Here is an 18859-nt window from a genome sequence, read left to right on the forward strand (position 1 = left end):
TTGTAATGTTGTGATGATGGGTCTATTTGCGGTGGTGGGTTTGTTTGCAGTTGTGGGTCTATGTGTGGTTGGTGGTACTGGGTTGCGGTGCTACGTCTATGTGTTGTTGGCGGTGCTGGGTTGCGTTGATCGATTGTAGAGATTATGGGTTGAAGAGAGAGAGAGAGAGAGAGTCAGGGGAAGAGAGAGAATGTGAGGGGAGAGAAAAAAATATTAAAACAATATATAGAAAGCTATAGTAGCACTTTTGGATATATAAAAAGTTATAAAAGCACTGATGTGGGTGTATTTTTTGGGTAAAATGTGTAAAACTAACATATTTCTATTTTTGAATAACTAATGCAGTTGCTTTTACACTTTTAATTTTTGCATTTAGTTTTTTATTATTCTTTTACGTATTTCGAGGGTCAAAGAAGATAGTGAATGATGGTTGTTGTGTGTGAAAAAAGATAAATAATTATAAAATGGGAAAAGTTAACAAATGTTCTGAGAGCACTTGTTTATAATTTTTTTTTTAATTTTTTTATAGGAAAATAAAAAATAACTAATTTTTTTTATATATTTTGTTACAGTTTTTTATATTTTTCATAAAAATGATATTAAAATTTTTCTAAAATGATTTATTAACAATTGTTCTATGGGCACCCGTTAACATAACCGGCTAACAAATATCCTAAGGGTATACGTTAATCAAAACCTTTAAAAAAAAAATAAAAAATTGATATTTTAATGAAATGTAGTGTAAAATAAATAATCTAATATGAAGTGGTTTACAAAATGAAAAAAAAAAAAAAAAAAAAAAAAAAAAAAAAAAAAAAAAAAAACTTAAAAAAAACATAAATTTTTATACTACGTATAGTTTTATATTTTTTGTAAAATTTTGATTAGAACTACGTGGAAATGCTCTTAAAGCTTGAATTGTCGTATCATTTTGTGGAGGATTCCATCATCCGTTAGAATTACTCAGTAAATGGATTTCCTTTCAGAAACCCATTGCTAATGCTAGGTACGAGGCATATTTATAACTTGTGACTAGCAGTAAAGAATCCTTTTTTTTTTTTTGCTGAATAGCAGTAAAGAATCCTCAATCCTTGCATGTTATCCTCAATTATTTTTCCTTTGCACCTACCTTTATGGAACAACTCTACACCTTTCAGAAGAATTCTGCTGGTTCTTTAAATTCTCGTGACTCGTGTCTAACCTAATGTTCCTTTAGGTTAAGGCTTCTGTGACACGATACTGGGATATGAAGCATTGAAGCCTATGATATTGACACTCAATTATTCCAAAATACATGTCTCTATACCGATCTAGCTTTTCAATATTTTGGTAAACTAGTTTTTCAATATTACACTTTTATACTTTTTTCTTTTAGAGTGGGGCGGAAATGATGGGCTCTGTTCAAATTATAATTGAACAAGTAAATATACATTTGTACTTAATTTCTTGTGTTTGCAACAAAAATGTTTAAAATTAAAAATATTTATTCTCTAACTATTAAATTATTTTATTTTAAAAAGTAAAAAAATTGCTTTATTTAAAAAACTTTAGTTTTCTTTCCTTTTCATTTTATTTTATTTGTTTCCATTTCTCAAGTATTGTAGTAGCAAGAACATCGGTATCTACAAACTGTTATAGACTTACACTACAAATCTTTGAAGAGTTTGTCTGTTTCTAAATAGTCTGGTTAAAACAGTTTGAGAAATTTTTTATAAAAAATTAAAAAAGCTGTCAAAATAATGAATTATTTTTTCATTTTTTTATAAAAAAATTTCTTAAAATTGATTATTAATATATGCCCTAAGGATACACGTTAATAAATTCCTTCTAAATATAATATGAACCATGATTCATTTATGAATTTTAGTGAACACGTTGTGCATTTGGATGAGCTTTAAACAAACCAAAAAGGCAAAAGTTATATTAAACTTGCTTAATTTAAAAATGTAAAAAGTTTTTACAATGTACATACTTGTTCCATGGAGGGTAAGCCCCACCGTATTGTAGTTCTGTTTTCTTTTTTTGAGAGAAAGAGATAGCCGCCGCTGTGGGGTAAAACAATCTGTCTCACACTGCATAGAAATCCAATTCAATTTCGACTTAATCATTGTTTGTTTGCACTAACAACAACAAAGCATGGTTAGGAAAAGTGGCTAATTAATCTAATTATAAAATAAATAAATAAAAAAACAAAGGAAAAGTGTCTAATCATTCATTAGAATCCTACGGTTTTAAAAAGCCGACAACCAACCAACAACAGCATATTCGTGTTTTATTCCTCTCCCCCCAAAAAAATAGAAATAAAGCATATTCATGCATCTTTATAAAAGAAAGAGACTATTATTTGGAAAATTGAGCTACATGTATATGAATTATTACGAGTTCTCCAATAACAACCGTGTGATCATTTAAATCCCAATGAGATGACCTTTACTGATATTGAAGAGGCGTGAATTTGACTAATAATAGTGTATCTAGCAGGAAAAAAAAAAAAAAAAAAAATCTCAATTATTAAAGTAATGAAAATGGTGAGAAATACTAGTATATTGCAGTGAAAGAAAATTTAGGCAAAAAACAAACAAGTCTTTTTTTTTTTTTGGATGGGCAAACAAACAAGTCTTTATGCGTGATAGATACGAGACCCTATCTTCTTATCTTTACTTTTGACATCGACGTTCATGAATTGCCCAAACCAATTACCGGTTCAATTCTAGGCACAAATCTTACTCAACCAATAAAAATAAAATAAATAAACAAAATCTAGACACATTGGCAGTGGAGCCAAATCCAAGCTTCTAGTCTAGTATTTAGTATTGTAATCTATGAACTAAATTTAAACCAAATTCTTATCTTTTATAAAATAAACGATTTTAATAACAAAAAAAAAAAAATAAATAAACGATTTACCAATTCAGCCTTTTGTTTATTTTAGACTACATGATAACTTATTTGTTTAAACATGACATAACAAATAAGTTAATTTATTTGCTTAAAACTAATTCATTTATCTTTAATTTATAATATATATAATTAATATTGTGCCACATAAGCTTTTGATAATGCCATCGAATTTTACATATAATTATTCTCATATATATGTTGAACCCATTAGAACTTTTATTTATTTATTTACAGAGTTACAATGTATGACGTCTGTTTATAATGACTGTGGTTTTTATCATCAAAATTTTAGTACATCATATTTTCTTTAAATAATAGAATATTTAATTTCACATACAAATACAATCATAATAAATGTTTAACACTACAATATATAATTGCATATAAAAACCAATTATACTAATTGTCTATTATTGACTATTATAATGATCAAATTTTATAATTAGACAACAAAATAAAAGAGAGAAAAAATCTTATTACATTAAAATTTTTTGTGAATTGCACGAGTTATTAACTGGTAATATTAATAAGAGATCTGAAATTCAATTATTGCCTATATAAAAATTCAATTGGTATCTTGATCTGATGATAAAGTACTATTATCAGGAACAAATACCATATATTGAAACTCTCTTAAATATATATATATATATATATATATAATTGAAGCTGTTTGACTTTTGTTAATAATATTAATATATAAAAAATTTCGAACCTTTTTACCCTTAAAGTTAAAACCCCAAATACTTTGAGTGAGGGAATTTTGGTACATCATTTTTTTTTTTTTTGAGCAAAATGTAAGCGAGATATTATTAAAAAAACAAAGACAATCAAGGTACATCCGATTGGAATACAACATCCAAATCACTAGGTAAATCTTCTACCTAAAAATCAGTATCTGCAGCTAAAACCGCTCGTCTAGCAAGGCCATGGGCCAACCTATTCCCATCCCGTTTAACATGCTGAAATTGACATCACCGCAACAGACTTCTCAACCGTTTTGTCTCATCTATAATGTGGCCATAGAGAGTATAGCATCGATTGGAAGCTTGCAAAGCTTGAATAATATGAAGACAGTCACCCTCAATTTGCACTTCAAAAAAACTCAGCTCCCTTGCAAAAACAACTGCTCGTCTTGCAACCAACACCTTTGCCATCTCCACAGACTGGACCGACCCCACTTTCTAACTCAAGGCAGCAAACACATGATCCTGAGAATCCCTACACACCACACCTAACCCAACTTGGTTGAAACCATCCAAAAGCGCTGCATCAAAATTTAGTTTATATTTTTTTAATGGTAGAGTATATAATTTTATATACAAACACAATTAGAAAAAATGCATAGTCTATATTATATAATTCCTTATACAAATACAATCATAATTAATGTTTATCAATAACTACTATAAATTTCATATTTAAACAATAAATAAAAGGAAAAAATTGTATTATTTTATATTTTTCATGTACATTACATGAATTACTGATTAGTTTGCTTTAAAAACCTAATGTACTTATACTCTTACCAAATAAGTTAGCTAGACGTATCTATTTTTTTAAATTATTTCTTACAATTATTTTTTATACGATAAATATTTTATTAAACCAATAATAAAAATAAGTTTTCCCACATCACACATTTTGCTTGCTTGTTGGGGTTTAAAACAAAAAACAAAGACTATAAAGCTAAAAAGGAAGTCAACCGGGTGTAGCCACCTTGGCCTTATTACCTATTGGTTTGGTTTCACTAACAAGAAAGGTCTAAAAAAAGGCTACCAACACAAAATATTATAATACGATTTCAATAGTAGAGGCTGCCTTTTTGCCTGCCTTCTCATCATATAATAATCTCAGCTCAATCAAAAAAGCAACAAAAAGTTGCACCAAAATCCATTCAACTCAGAGCCCAATCACCACCATATCTGCCCAAAAGGACACTTTGTTGATCTTTTTCGTGTTCAATTCCCATTCTATCATTCTATGTTTTTCTCTTTCTATTTCTACTATTTTTATTCACTTTTTTTTTTTGTTTACTTGCTTCAACTCAGTCTTTTAAAGAAGATCAGCTTGTTCACAAATTTGCAACAATCTTAAAGCAACCAAAAAAATAGTAAAAAGAAAGCTATTTTTAACTAAAGAGCTGCGTTTTTTAAGGACCCATTTCGATTTTGTTCAGGTTTTTGTATTTTAAGGTTCCTGAAAGTGTTGGTAGTAAGAGGTTTGAGAGGTTCTGTTTTGGATGGGGGCTTGCTGGAGCAATGGGATTAAAGCTGTGACTCCTTCTCTCACAGGTACCTTTCGATTTGTTCTTTTATAGTTTTAGTTTTTTTTTGGTTTATAACTGCATGTAAATGCTTGATTGAGTCTCAAGGTGTTAGAAACAGTTTGGTGGGTATCTCTAAAATCTTCATGTCAATCATTCTATCTTGTTGTAAAATGAAAAGTTTTAATTTTGTGGTAGTGGTTCTGCTTGTGACCTTTGGATATTAATTGAAATTAAGTCTTTTGAATTCAATTAATAGTTTCGCTGTGAGAGGAATCCCCTTAAACATTGTATGCTTTGAAATTGCAGACTAGATTAGTCTGGAGGAAGCGCTTTATGTAAAAAAAACATTAGGATGACTTGAATTTTTGTGTTGGAAATTAGTTTTAGGGATGAATGGTGGGAATTTTGTGTCTTTTGGGACCTAGAAAACCTCCAAGTCAAAGAATAGCTTTTCTTAACATGTCTCTGTGGTTTTTGTGTAGGGTTTAATTCAAAGAATGTGAGCAGAGATGGGAGTGGCATGAGCAATTCGAGTAGCAAGTTCTCCTATTCCGCTTCTATGCCAATGACTCCTAGGAGTGAGGGTGAGATCTTGCAGGCAACCAATTTGAAGAGCTTTGCCTTCACTGAGCTGAAAATGGCCACAAGAAACTTCCGCCCAGATAGTGTAGTAGGAGAGGGTGGGTTTGGTTCTGTTTTTAAAGGGTGGATTGATGAACATTCGATGACAGCTACCAAGCCAGGGACTGGCATGATGATTGCCGTGAAGAGGCTCAACCAAGAAGGGCTTCAGGGTCACAAGGAATGGTTGGTTAGTATTAATTCCCTTCTCAGTTCTTCATGAACTCTTTTGTGGTTTGTGCATTCTCTTGCTGTTGTAAATAGTATGTTATGAATATAGGCCAGAGTTTTAAGTTTAAAATCAACTTAAAGGAGCTATGTAATGTAGGGATATTTTCTGAAGTGGTTCTTATTTGGAATTGGCCATGTTGCCTTGCTATGATTGACTTGTGCAAGCTGCCAATCCATGCTATGGAAAGACTACAACTTGTTAAGTGCCACAACATTTAGAAAAGTCTTAGTGAGCAAAGCAGTTAATTTTCTGTTTTATTGTTGGACATACAGGCAGAAATCAATTATCTCGGGCAGCTGCATCATCCTCATCTTGTGAAGTTGATTGGTTACTGCTTAGAAGATGAGCATCGGCTTCTGGTATATGAGTTCATGCCTAAGGGTAGCATGGAAAATCATCTGTTTAGAAGTGAGTCCTTTTTATCCTTTTCATCAATCAATGGTTTTGAAGGAAGTGAAAAGGATTAAGTGTGGTTCTGTTATTTCTTTCTGGAGGTGTATATTGGTATTAACATGCTATTATTGTTGAAGCAGGGGGGTCTCACTTCCAGCCACTATCTTGGAGCCTCCGAATGAAAGTTGCTCTTAGTGCTGCAAAGGGACTTGCTTTTCTTCACAATGCTGAATCACAAGTCATATACCGTGACTTCAAGACTTCAAATATCCTCCTTGATTCAGTATGTAGTTTGGCTAGCCTCTTGATCACATTTGTGTAATATGGTTGAGCTTGTTGAGTTTTAGGACTCAAATCAGACTTATTTTTCATTGTGCCAACCCTTTTGCTCTGACTTTACAGAATTACAATGCAAAACTCTCTGATTTTGGGCTGGCCAGGGATGGGCCAACTGGTGATAAGAGCCATGTGTCTACTAGAGTTTTGGGAACTTACGGATATGCTGCACCAGAGTATCTAGCCACAGGTATTCTTTCAAATTTCAGTATGTGTGTCTCTTCTTTAAAATTTTTGATTATTTGAACTCTGGCTCCATTCTTTATGCTTTTGTGCGTTAGGTGATGGAATGGTTTGATCAGATTTACTTTTTTATGTGATTTACTCTATAAAAACATGAATTTTGGTCTAAAATGAATGGTAATCTACATTTTTGGTCTACCATTAGAAGGCTTTTCAGGGCCCTGGCTTTGAGAGTCAGAAAGTTGTATTGGTACTATAGAGAACTGCTTAAGCCTGTGTAAATATGTGCTTTTTTTATGCTAGTACATCAGTGATCAGCCTTCTCCAATGCCTTGTATTGGTAGAAAGTTCATGTACATTTTGTTCTTCATTTTTGTTTTATTCAATTAGCTTGGCCAGGTTCTACAAAGCTACCAGGCTGTTCAGTGATTAATTGCATGTTTTATTGGGCAGGTCATCTGACTGCCAAAAGTGATGTTTATAGCTTTGGAGTTGTACTTCTAGAAATGTTATCTGGTCGTCGAGCTATAGACAAGAATCGGCCATCTGGACAACACAACTTGGTGGAGTGGGCAAAACCTTACCTGAACAGTAAACGCAGAATATTTCGTGTACTGGATTCCCGTCTCGAGGGCCAGTACTCACTGGGTCGGGCCCAAAAGGCAGCTAGCCTTGCACTTCAATGCATCAATGTAGAACCTAAGAACAGGCCCAACATGGACGAGGTGGTAACAGCATTGGAGGAGCTTCAGGACTTGAAGGACACAACAAGAAGTACTCAAAAGGAGCATCGTGCAAATGTTCATAGCCATTCCAATGGTGTGACTAAGTCATGCAGAAGTACTGCAGAAGGGGCTTCTAGATTGACTGTTTACCCAAGGCCTTCTGCTTCTCCTCTCTATGCTTAATGGAGGACAAGTTTTTTATACAGCTGATATATCTTTTCTGTTTTGGATGAGTTTTAGCAGGATGCAGAACAGAGTTTCAGGAGTTCAGGCATGCACCATTACCATGTTTCTTCAACCAGTGTACAGTTTTTGCTTTCAGCCTTGTAATGTTTTCTCCTCTACTCTAAGAACCATTGGAAGGCCCCTCTATCTAGCATGTGGTTCAAAGAATGTGTTTGTGATGATTGAAGCAAGCGTTGAAATGTGTAATTTAGCTGATTTGAGTCTTTATGTCTCTTTGGGAATTGAGGTGATCATGTTTGTTCTTGTGGAGTTGGAGATATTTAGCCCAAAATGTTATATAACAGCCATATTTTTGTGAGAGCACCTTTGTGTTACCTTTATAATCTCTATTTCTTTAGTGAAACTTTCTTCTCCTTGTTCATGGACATGGCTTAGAAAGTATGGACACAAACTGGACATGGGACACAACACTACAAATCTAAGAAAATAGGATATATATAATATGACAATAAGTAATTAATTAATTTATAACTTTAGGTTTACCTTATTTATTGATAAGAATATTTTATGTTTATTTTAAACTTTCAAAATAAATATCATCAAAATTTACAAACACACTAAGAGTCTAAGAACATGCATATAAATCATTATTTTCCTTGTGAGATTGTTTGTTTGATTTTTCTGTTTTTATTTCACATGAACCCATTATTATGGGCTTTACTACCAAGTCACAACAAGCTAGTATTAGGGTATTCTAGTTTTGCTCTTGGGTTATTTATTGAAGTAATTGATTGTTTAATAGCCACAGGGCCCACAATATCATTTTGGTTGTGTAATTATCTGTTTATTTGGGGATGGTGACAAACGTTTCATTAGCAATGAAACTTGAAATAGAAAAATTTGATGGGAAAGATGAATTTCATTGGCATTGTTGGGATGTGTCTCTAGTGTTGTTGATGGGCAGATTCAACAAATAACTACACTTTAGCTTTATTGCACATTATCAAATACTAGCATCAATGTACCATATGGAGCGTTAGATTTCGTGTTGGAACTTGGAAGCAAGGTGGCTTATCAATCCAACATCATCCCAAACGCGTACAAATATTAAAAGAAGCAAATTAATAGATCATATATGAATATAATATGATATCATAACGATTGGAACGGAAAGAGATACATATTATCCTAATATACCATTCATCTTTAATTTGTCTTATTTTAAAATAAGAATAAAATTTTTATTTCACCTCCATTTTAACAAAGGAATAAATGTTGTTTACATTTTTAGGAGGAATATAATGGAATGAAATGAGCATTCCCCATAATCATTCAATTCCTATGTACTAAACTCCCAAAATAGATGAAAAAAATCTTTTACCTCACTCCTTACCAACTGCAAGGTATAAGTAAATTTAACTTTTTTATGTTTGCTTATCGGTGAAGAAAGGTTGAAAGAAAAGCCCACATAATAATTTTATCATTGTAAACATGCACACTTCATTGTCGGGGCACTTTTATTTATAGACAAGGTTTATCTTTGAATTAGTTTGGATATAAAGGGTTTGATAACAATAATTGTCCAATTTGAGGCTACATTTAAATTCCATTGTACTAGGATTGATGTGGTGGTCCATATGGAAATAAATAATAGAGAAAAAGAATACAGATATAAGTTGAGATAGTCATTTAAAACGTAGAATGATAAGGTGAGGAAAAGAATACGGCCACATTCAACTACCATTAATAAATTTAAATTGCTTGGAACATTATAATGCTTACATAAGGCTTGGGTCCAATACTTCCATGACATGTTATAATGTTGACATGTAGCAAGTGTTTGCATCCCAACTTAAATTTTCTTCTCATCCCAACTTAGACCTTCTTCGTGAGCTTATATAGTTAGAAATCTCTCTCTCTCTCACATACACATGCACTCGCGCACACAGATGGCAAGTGGTATTTAGGAGGTCTTGCTTGTTGATTGCAAAGAAATTAATGGGTAATTTTTTTTTTCTTTCATGGGATTACTTGGTTCTTTTTTTTTTTCCCCTATCTCTAGCTTGTTTTTATTTATTTATTGCTAAGTTTGATTTAAAGTTGGCTAAAAGATCTGAATATACAGTGAAAATGAATCTATATGTTGTGATTCGATATGGAAATCAAGAGTGCAGGAGCAACATAGCTCAAGTTCAGTCAACCTGATCTATTTATTATGTGCATGTACACTACAATGCATGTGTGTGTGTTTTTTTTTTTGGACATCTTGAATTTCTTTTATTACAAAAGGTACCTTTTGTAATAAAATAAATTTGATTTACTTTCAACGCTAAGTTTCCGGGTGGTAAAGATCACAAATATAAGCTTACTTTTCATATCATGGACAAGCAAAATCTCTCTGACGATGTTTTGTTGGCGAATCCTTATAAATCTCTCTCTCTCCAAAAAAAAAAAAATATATTGAGGTTGTGCTAAAAGTTTTTTCTTTTTACTTTTTTTACAGAAAACAAAACAAAACAAAATAAAATAAAAAGGACCCAATAAAATATAAATCTCTGAAGCCTTCTCTGACTAATATTGTTTGACTCGATTAAATTGCTAAAGATTCTTTAGTTATTTATCATTTTAATATGGCTATTCTTCATGGGGGCAGAATATATGTTGAGGACGTTGTTTCTTTTGGGGTGGAGATGGGAAAGGCTGAACTTCGACAGGGCAAGTATAGGGTTGTTCTTCCCGACAAGACCTCCGCTGGAGAGATCTGTGTTGTAGTAAATTTCACTTTAAATGTCTAAACAAATTTATGTTCAATAATGTTACATACACAAATTTACTGCGGTGGCACTTTTTGATTGGTGCAATATTATTTTTATTGAAACCTCCACCATCATCACTATTATTGTATGATGAATCCTGTGATATCAGTGGGCTAAAAGTCTCGGGCGTTTTGTGACTGAGTCCTGAGAAAACAAACAGAAAATCAGAGGAGACCGGTGGAAGCCAGCCAAGAACCCTCCGATGGTAAAGTTAGCCTTTTTGTGATTCCCAGTAAATTGGAAGTCTCAGAATCAGACTCCCTTACTCTTTCTTTGGCGAGCGTTTACATAGCATGCGGGGAGCGATTACTTGTTTGGTAACCGTTCCTATTGTTGAGGAGTCCAAAAGGTTCGGAGGTAACTTCCATAACTGCTATGGAAGTTACATTATTTGAGTCTGCGTTCCACAATGGTTGGACTTGACTAGCAATGGTTTGATTTCTCTCACACTTGGTGGTGATATGTTCATCCAAGGCTAAACATGTTCATGGTGTAGTAACCTCGTCCGTCCTTTAAGGATGGACGGACAAGGTTGAACTTGAGTGAGGATCTTCCTTCTTCCTCTCCTTTCTTTGGACGACTCCTATGGACGAGACAAGACTTACATGGATTTTTATTACACCATCATTGTATACCAATCATAATCCGCAACCTTAATAGTTGTAAAAAATATTGTGAAATTTGTTAGTGTCATTAAACTTAATGTTTAGGTACACTACGCCAATGTGTTGTTTGCTCTTCTTCTTCTTCATTTTTTTAGAGACTTGTTATTGTTAATTGTTATTGTGCTCAAGAGCGAGTTTGATAAAAATTGGGTACTAGACTACTAGTGTCTCATCTGAAAACCCCAAATAAAAATTGTCCTATCAATTTTTTGATTTCATAATGTAGCTTGTTAGATTGCCTTTTGTGGTGGGGACGAAAATGGGTCTCTTTCCATCTCCTCTCTTCCTCCCTTCATTTTCTATCAGGAGGATGGGGATAGACTACATCCCTGCTTTTCTGCTCCTTAATGAAATAAAAAATATATTTATTAATAAAAATAAATAAATAAATGAAAAAAAAAAGTCACCAAGATGGGCTCGGACTTGGAAATTTTCAATTAAATTAGATACTCCAGGTTGTTTCTTTATTGCTTGAAGTCTATCAATGTATCTTGCCTGCACAAATGAAGGTCCGGCTTAGGGCTGTAATCGATTGGTTTTAGTCGGTGTGAAGGCTCCATGTTGCCTCGAACTAATACCCCCGGTTTTGCCAAATTCAAAACCGATACCAACCGAGACAAAAACAAAACTGCAAGACACTGAACCATGAAAACAACAGTCAGTGCGGTTTATTTTTTCGGTTTCCTTATCTCATCTATTTTCTAAGAAAGCAAACAAAGAAATTGATCCAGAGAAAAGAAATAAAGAACAAACTCAAAATATAAACCCAGCAAACTAAATCCAAGCAAAAAGAGTGGTAGCACTTTTTCTGATCTCCAATGGTGTCTCATCTAAAAGATGAAGATGGTGGTTAAAGAAATAGGTAAGGGATAAGTGAAGAGGGAGAGAGAGCAGGGTAGGGGCGGCTGAGAAGAGAGGATTAGTGAAGAGGAGAGAAGGAAAAGCGGAAAACGATTGAGGAGAAATGAGGATGGGCGACTAAATGAGAAAGAGATGCTATGGTTTTAGAAGTTTAGTTTTAAATAAAACCAAAAACGACGTCGTTTTGATAATAGAAGCTTTAAAAAAAAGAAAAAAAGAAAAAAGAAGCTATTCTAAAGGTTAGAATGTGGGACAAGAACTTCAAAAACACGCACTTTAACCCTTAAAGTAACACACATTTACTAAATGTATATACCTATAATGATATATATCGGTCGGTTTCGGTTTGGTTCGATATAATTTTCATTAAAATCAAGACTGAATCGATAAATTTCAGTTTTTTAAAATTTAAACCGAAATCGAACTTAACCCAAAAAAAAAACTGAAAAATTAAATTTGGTTTGGGCAGTTTTAGTCGGTCCATTTGGTTTTTCAGTTTTTCACACACAATTGACTCCGGCTGTTAAAAACTTTAATGGAAGTCCAATTAAGGTGGGCTTGAACCGTACCTAGTTTTAACTTTCCCACTGCATGGTCCAACTAAAAATGATACTTGCCAATGAGCAACTCATTCTGAACTAGTAATTGAAATCGAGAATAAATTAGTTTAGGCATTATATTAGACTACTTCAAAAAATTTGGTATCCACAAGAGAGAGGAAAAGTGATTTTTTTTGGAATTCATTAAAAATGATAGAGTAAAAGTGTCTACTTTAGCTTACATTAAGTTTTCATTATTATTTTATTTTAGAGAAGACAATATTTATATAATATTTTCACAACAAATTATAGATGGTAAGTTATTATTGGTTCTAATTTGAATTCACAGTTTAATTTATTTTGTTGCCTAATCGTAACAACTAATAATAACCTGTCATTTATAATTTGTTATGAAAATGTTGTGGATATAACATCTCTTTATTTTAAACTAAAAAAGGCTTTGTTTAATTGAAGAATGGAAAAGATAAATGATGACTTTGTTTAACGAAGAATGGAAAAGATAAATGATGGAAAAATATAATTACAAGGAATAAATATAATTTTTTCTTATTGGTAGAGAAAGAAGATGTAAAGGAAAAAACTATTTTAAATTATTACTTCTTTTTTTTTTAAGGATTTTAAATTATTACTATTGCACTCTCAGATTTAAAAATTAATTCTAATAATAATAATATTGATCACGTACTGTATGCATCTATTTGACCTATTCATTAATATTTTTTTTCTTCGATACATATATTGTTTAGAAACTCAAAATTTGAGCATTCCATCTTGGTTAGAGCGTAATATCTTTCCGAAAAGAAAATATTTATATTTTTTCCCTTTAAAATATCTCAAGATATTAAACATAACTATTAGATTTTTTTTCTTCAAGATATTAGATTATGAAATTAGTTTTAAAAATTTTAAATTTTTTTATACATTTTTATTCTTTGTCAAATTAACTATCCCATTAAGCATTTATAATTTTGTTTTATATTTTGGAATGTTGATATTGTGTAGTAGTGAAACTTGTGAGTTTATTTTAATTAAATTTTCAAATGATAGTCTAGACTTCTCTGTGTTTGTGCCAATAGATTCAATACCGAACCAGATCAAGGAAATGATACATTTTTGGGTTTACCGCAATTTTGCAATTTTATATATATACACACACTTAAAAATAAAAATAAAAATAAAAAATAAAAAAATAAAAAAGCTAATGCCTAGTCCACTTCACTACCTAATTAAAAATAAAAACTAAATAAGAGTGGTAAAAAATCTAAAATAAAAGAAGAGTAAACGGTTTCGGCCTTTGGGGTTTTCCATGGAATTAAAAAAATAAAATAATAGAAAGTTAAAAAGTGGCATCCGCCCAGTAACTTTGGTCAAATAAAATGTGGGTAGGAGTGAATTGTGAACAGTGGAGAAGAATCTTGAGTTTCTCTGTTAACATTTTCTTTAGAACACAAGACAAGAAGAAATGCCGAAACAGAGAGAAAATACTGGTAACTGAAGGTTTCACAGCGGCGAAGAGGTGCTGTACCTGTAAGTAGCAAAAAATTTCTAGAAACCCATTTCAATTTGTACCGGTCCGGAATGTAGCTACCGCCGAAAAGCACCAAAATTGGTAGATAGGGCCGAAACAAGCCAAAAACACCCGGGTATTTAGGATGGTACGAATCAGCCCAGTTGCTGTATAGCTCCAAAACTCTCTTGGTTGTGCTATTTATTTATTTATATAAGATATAAATTCTATTTTAATTTATTCGTATATACAATTGTAAAATTCTTTCTTAAAGACTTGAACTTTGACCTTTATTCCTTACATCCCACAAGCACTTAAGCTTGTAAAGTAACTATTACACCAAAAATATGTGGTGATGTGCTATTTATTTTTATTAACAATGTTAAGATTTGTATAATTATTTAACAAGTATCAATTTGTGGAACTGAGCTTTAATTGCAAGTGATAAATTCATATTTTTTATATATAAAAAATAAATAAATTTCAAGAAAAATATAGGTTAATCCGATCCGCAGCCAGATTGGCCCTTATTTTTACTGAACCCGACCTGCCAGCCTGTTATGCAAGGTCTACATTTTAGGGTTTGTTTTAACTTTCAAGTTTCAACACCATTGTACCATATCCAGGATGTGAATAAGGTGAGGTGGCCCAAAAAATTGATGAGGTTTTTGAATCCATTAATTTGTCTTTAAGCTGAACCGTAAGTTTTAACTAATTAATAATGTAACATGCAAAATTCAAAAGAAAATATTTTCTAAAAGTAAATGTGAATAGGCAATTACGAGTCTCAGTCATAGTAATTCAATCAGACGACTTAGTAAACAAATTCTAGTTTTAATAGATTAAAACGTACGTATTACCTATTTAATGTTGGAAATTAAGGGGTTGTTGCGTATTGTCTGAAATAGTACACGTACGCTTAGACATCTTATCTTTTATCTCGGTGACTGCTAAATTAACAATAACTTGTTAGTACTATGAAATTCAGCAAAAAAAAATCTTATTAGTACTAAGAAGAGAGAAATCAACCTGTTAAAGAAAGACTGGGGGAAAACTTAATTGAACTGTAGTAAGGTTACATTATACAGTACAGCTCATCCAATTTTCCAATCACAGCATTTCAACTGAAAATCATTAAAAATTTCTTTGTTAAGTTTTCTTGTGGACTTAACCACACTCTCGCTTAGGTGTCGCATTATGATTGGGAGCCTCAACATACTGTATGGGAGGGAACTGGATGCACATAGAAGAAGGATTCAAAATAATAAAACAAATATAAATAAGTTGTGAATAGAAGCAACCATCACAGGACGAAGCCTACCCCATAACAACATAACTCCAGGAGACAAGATCACAAGAATCAATCCCTTAAAGTCTTCTTCTTCTCAAGCTTAGTAAGACAGATCATAGAGAGATGGCAAGTGGTATTCTGGAGGTTGTGCTGGTTGATTGCAAAGGCATTCGAGAGAAAGAATTCTTGGGTAATTATTATTTTTTTTCATTTTGCTTTCATGGGATTACTTGGAATCTCTTTTTTTCTCTTTTTAAGTTATTGCTAAGTTTGATTTAAAGTTGGCTAAAAGATCCGAAATTTACAGTGAAAATGAATCCATTCGTTGTGATTCGATATGGAAATCAAGAGTGTAAGAGCAGCGTGGCTGGAGGTTAGCCTACATGATCCATTTATTATGTGCATGTACACTGCAATGCATGTGTCTTTCTTTTTTGGGAACATTTAAATTTCTTTGATAACAAAAGGTGTTTAAGTAATTGTAGGGGAAGGAAAGAAACCAGTATGGAACGAGAAATTTATGTTCAACGCTGAGTACCCGGGTGGTGAAGATCACAAATATAAGCTTACTTTTCATATCATGGACAAGCACAAGATCTCTGATGATGTTTTTGTTGGCGAAACCACGTAAATTTCTCTCTCTCAAAAGAAAATTTATTGAGGTTGTGGAGAAAGTATGTTTTTACAGAAAACATAACTAAATAAAATTAAATAAAAAGAACCCTATAAAATATAAATCTTTGAAACCTTCTCTGGCTAATTAATATTGTTTACCGTTACGTGCTTTGACTTGATTAAATTGCTAAAGATTCAAAACTTATTTGTCGTTTTAATTTGGCTAATCTTCATGTGTACAGAATATATGTTAAGGATGTTGTGTCGCTAGGGGTGGAAACAGGAAAGGCTGAACTTCGTCGAGGCAAGTATAGGGTTGTCCTTCTCGACAAGACTTATGCCGGAGAGATTTGTGTTGCAGTAAATTTCGCTTCAAATGTCTAACTAAATTTATTTACGATAATGCTACATACGCAAACTTATTGTGGAGACACTTTTTGATTGGTGTAATATTATTTTTATCAAGACGACTTCTACTATCATCAATATTATTGTATACCAATCATAACCTGCCACCTTAATAATTATGAAGAATATTATGGAATTTGTTAGTGTCATTGAACTAATTGTTTATGTAATGTGTCAATGCGTTGTTCCTTACTTTTTTTTTTTTTTTTTTTTTAAGACTTGTTATTGTTGATTATTATTGTGCTCATGAGTGAGTTTGATAAAATTTGGGTAATAGTGCCCCATTTTAAAGCCCCAAATAAAAATTGTCCCCTTAATTTTTTTGACTCATAATGTAGCTTGTTAGATAGACTTTTTGTGGTTGGTACGAGTCTCTTCCCATCTCCTCTCTTCTTCTCTTGGTAATCTGTCCCGAGGATGGAAATGGGCTATATGTCCTCCCCTTCTTCACCTTAATAAAATAATAAATATATTTAATCATAAAAAATAAAAATAAATGAAAAATAATTTTTCATTTAGTCACCAAGATGGGCTGGGACTTGGAAATCCCTCAGTTCAATTAGAAACTCCAGGTTTGCTTCTTTATTGCTTGGAGTCCATCAGTGTATCTTGCCTGCACAAATGAGGGCCCGGCTGTTAAGGTGGGCTTGAACGTACCTATAGTTTTAGCTTTCCCACTGCGTGGTCCAACAAAAAAAATGAGTAGCTTCTGAACTAGTAATTGAAATCTAGAATAAATTAGTTCGGGCACTACATTAGAAAAAAGGTAAAAAATTTTGGAATTCATTTAAAATGATAGGGTAAAAGTGTCTACTAAAGTAGATGAAGCTAACATGAATTGAGCATTCCTTCTTGGTTAGAGCTACTAGCGGTCATGTACTATATATATAGTTTAGAGAGACTCAAAATTTGAGCATTCCTTCGTTAGAGCTATATTATTATCTCTTTGAAAAGAAAATATTTATACTTTCTTTTTCCCTTTAATGCATTGTTATAAATATATATATATATATATATATATATATAATCCTTCTAATTTTTCTTGCAATATAATTTTATTTTTTGGGATAAATTTGATCTAGTTCTTAAGGCATCCACACAAACCACCGGAACAATAATAATAATAATAATAATTGGGGGGGGGGGGGGGGGGGGAAATTTTTACGCAAGCCTAAGGCCCAAATGCCTAGAGGATCCCGTGGAGTGGAATGGGCCAAACCCATCTACTTAAAGTAAGGCCCAAATGCTTAGGAGATCCCGTGGAGTAGAATGGGATCGGACCATCTATTTAGGAAGCAAAGGGAATCCTTGCAGATTGTTCTCACGAAATTGACGATACACTACATCTCACAAAGTCTTATCCGAGGTAATGAACATAGGTAATCCACGGTGTGCCCAGATATAACCTCAAGAAACCCTCCAGACAGATAAGGATAGCAGAGATTTTTACCTCTGCATTAATGAGGGGTTATCTACCTAACCTTTGCTGCATTAAATACATATGAGACAACCTAAATAGTGAAAACACCCTAAATGGTCCTGTTTTAGGATAAGAAAGGAGGGAACCCAATAAAGAGGAGGAAAAATATCCCTTAGAATCTGGCTAGAAATAGGACAACTGGAAGGATAAGGGCAGAGAATATGTCTATAAAAAGAGGGGGACTGGCAAATGGAAAGGGATCGAAAGAAAAAGGAGAGAGAGAGAGAGAGAGAGAGGGAGAAAAAGAAAAAGAAAAAGAAAAAGAAGAGAGAAGGTAGAAAGAAATTCTTGTCTATTACAGTTCAATACCATGGGAAAAAGTGATTTTTCCATTGTAATGAGCATGCTTCAATATGAATAAAAGTCTTGTTTGATAAATCAGTTGTTTGAGTTTCCCATTATGGAGTCTTCCCCCTTATATTTTTAATAAATAAATTGTGCTTGTCAATTGTCACAATCCCCTACACAGTTCTTGAGTCTTTTTTTTTAAGTGGTAAGATGCCCACAATAATCTACTTCAAATGTTGATTTGGTGCATAAGGTTTGATGATTGATAGGTTTAAAACTTTTAAAACAGATTTCAATAAACTTTTTTTTTTAGTAGAGAAAAGATGTGTAAGGGGATAGGATGACCCCTACACGCACATGGCAGTAGAGAGAGAGAGATGGGCCTACTAATGGGGGAGGGTTGACTTGAACCCAAGACACCCCGCAAAGTGAAGTCTTGCTAGCCCAACGCCTCGACTACTAGGTCACTTGCCACATTGACCAATAAACTCTTCTTTCTTTCCTCTCTTACTTTTTATAATG

General features: G+C 32.8%; 2 protein-coding genes across 2 annotated transcripts; both read left to right on the forward strand.

Annotated features, from left to right (window-relative positions):
- The first annotated feature begins 4643 nt into the window (after positions 1-4643).
- On the forward strand, positions 4644-8249 carry LOC115952995 (receptor-like cytoplasmic kinase 176). The gene is made up of 6 exons (XM_031070396.1): positions 4644-5195; positions 5653-5981; positions 6296-6431; positions 6557-6699; positions 6819-6942; positions 7389-8249. The coding sequence occupies exons 1-6, from the start codon at positions 5144-5146 to the stop codon at positions 7841-7843; spliced, it is 1239 nt and encodes a 412-aa protein (XP_030926256.1). The 5' UTR covers positions 4644-5143; the 3' UTR covers positions 7844-8249.
- A 7385-nt stretch (positions 8250-15634) lies between these two features.
- Positions 15635-16545, forward strand: LOC115952161 (16 kDa phloem protein 1-like). Its single transcript, XM_031069236.1, has 4 exons — positions 15635-15736; positions 15854-15919; positions 16032-16173; positions 16404-16545. The coding sequence occupies exons 1-4, from the start codon at positions 15670-15672 to the stop codon at positions 16543-16545; spliced, it is 417 nt and encodes a 138-aa protein (XP_030925096.1). The 5' UTR covers positions 15635-15669.
- The last annotated feature ends 2314 nt before the right edge of the window (positions 16546-18859 follow it).

This window comes from Quercus lobata, chromosome 7 (assembly GCF_001633185.2).
Source record: "Quercus lobata isolate SW786 chromosome 7, ValleyOak3.0 Primary Assembly, whole genome shotgun sequence".
Lineage (NCBI taxonomy): Eukaryota > Viridiplantae > Streptophyta > Magnoliopsida > Fagales > Fagaceae > Quercus > Quercus lobata.

What these genes read in the sequence shown, in the direction of transcription:
- LOC115952995 (XM_031070396.1), top strand. Translation starts at nt 5,144, where the DNA reads ATGGGGGCTTGCTGGAGCAATGGGATTAAAGCTGTGACTCCTTCTCTC. An exon ending in TGTGACTCCTTCTCTCACAG is followed by an intron (nt 5,196 to 5,652) that starts GTACCTTTCGAT and finishes GTTTTTGTGTAG; the next exon opens with GGTTTAATTCAAAGAATGTG. An exon ending in AGGGTCACAAGGAATGGTTG is followed by an intron (nt 5,982 to 6,295) that starts GTTAGTATTAAT and finishes TTGGACATACAG; the next exon opens with GCAGAAATCAATTATCTCGG.
- LOC115952161 (XM_031069236.1), top strand. Translation starts at nt 15,670, where the DNA reads ATGGCAAGTGGTATTCTGGAGGTTGTGCTGGTTGATTGCAAAGGCATT. An exon ending in TCGAGAGAAAGAATTCTTGG is followed by an intron (nt 15,737 to 15,853) that starts GTAATTATTATT and finishes CGAAATTTACAG; the next exon opens with TGAAAATGAATCCATTCGTT. An exon ending in TAAGAGCAGCGTGGCTGGAG is followed by an intron (nt 15,920 to 16,031) that starts GTTAGCCTACAT and finishes AAGTAATTGTAG; the next exon opens with GGGAAGGAAAGAAACCAGTA.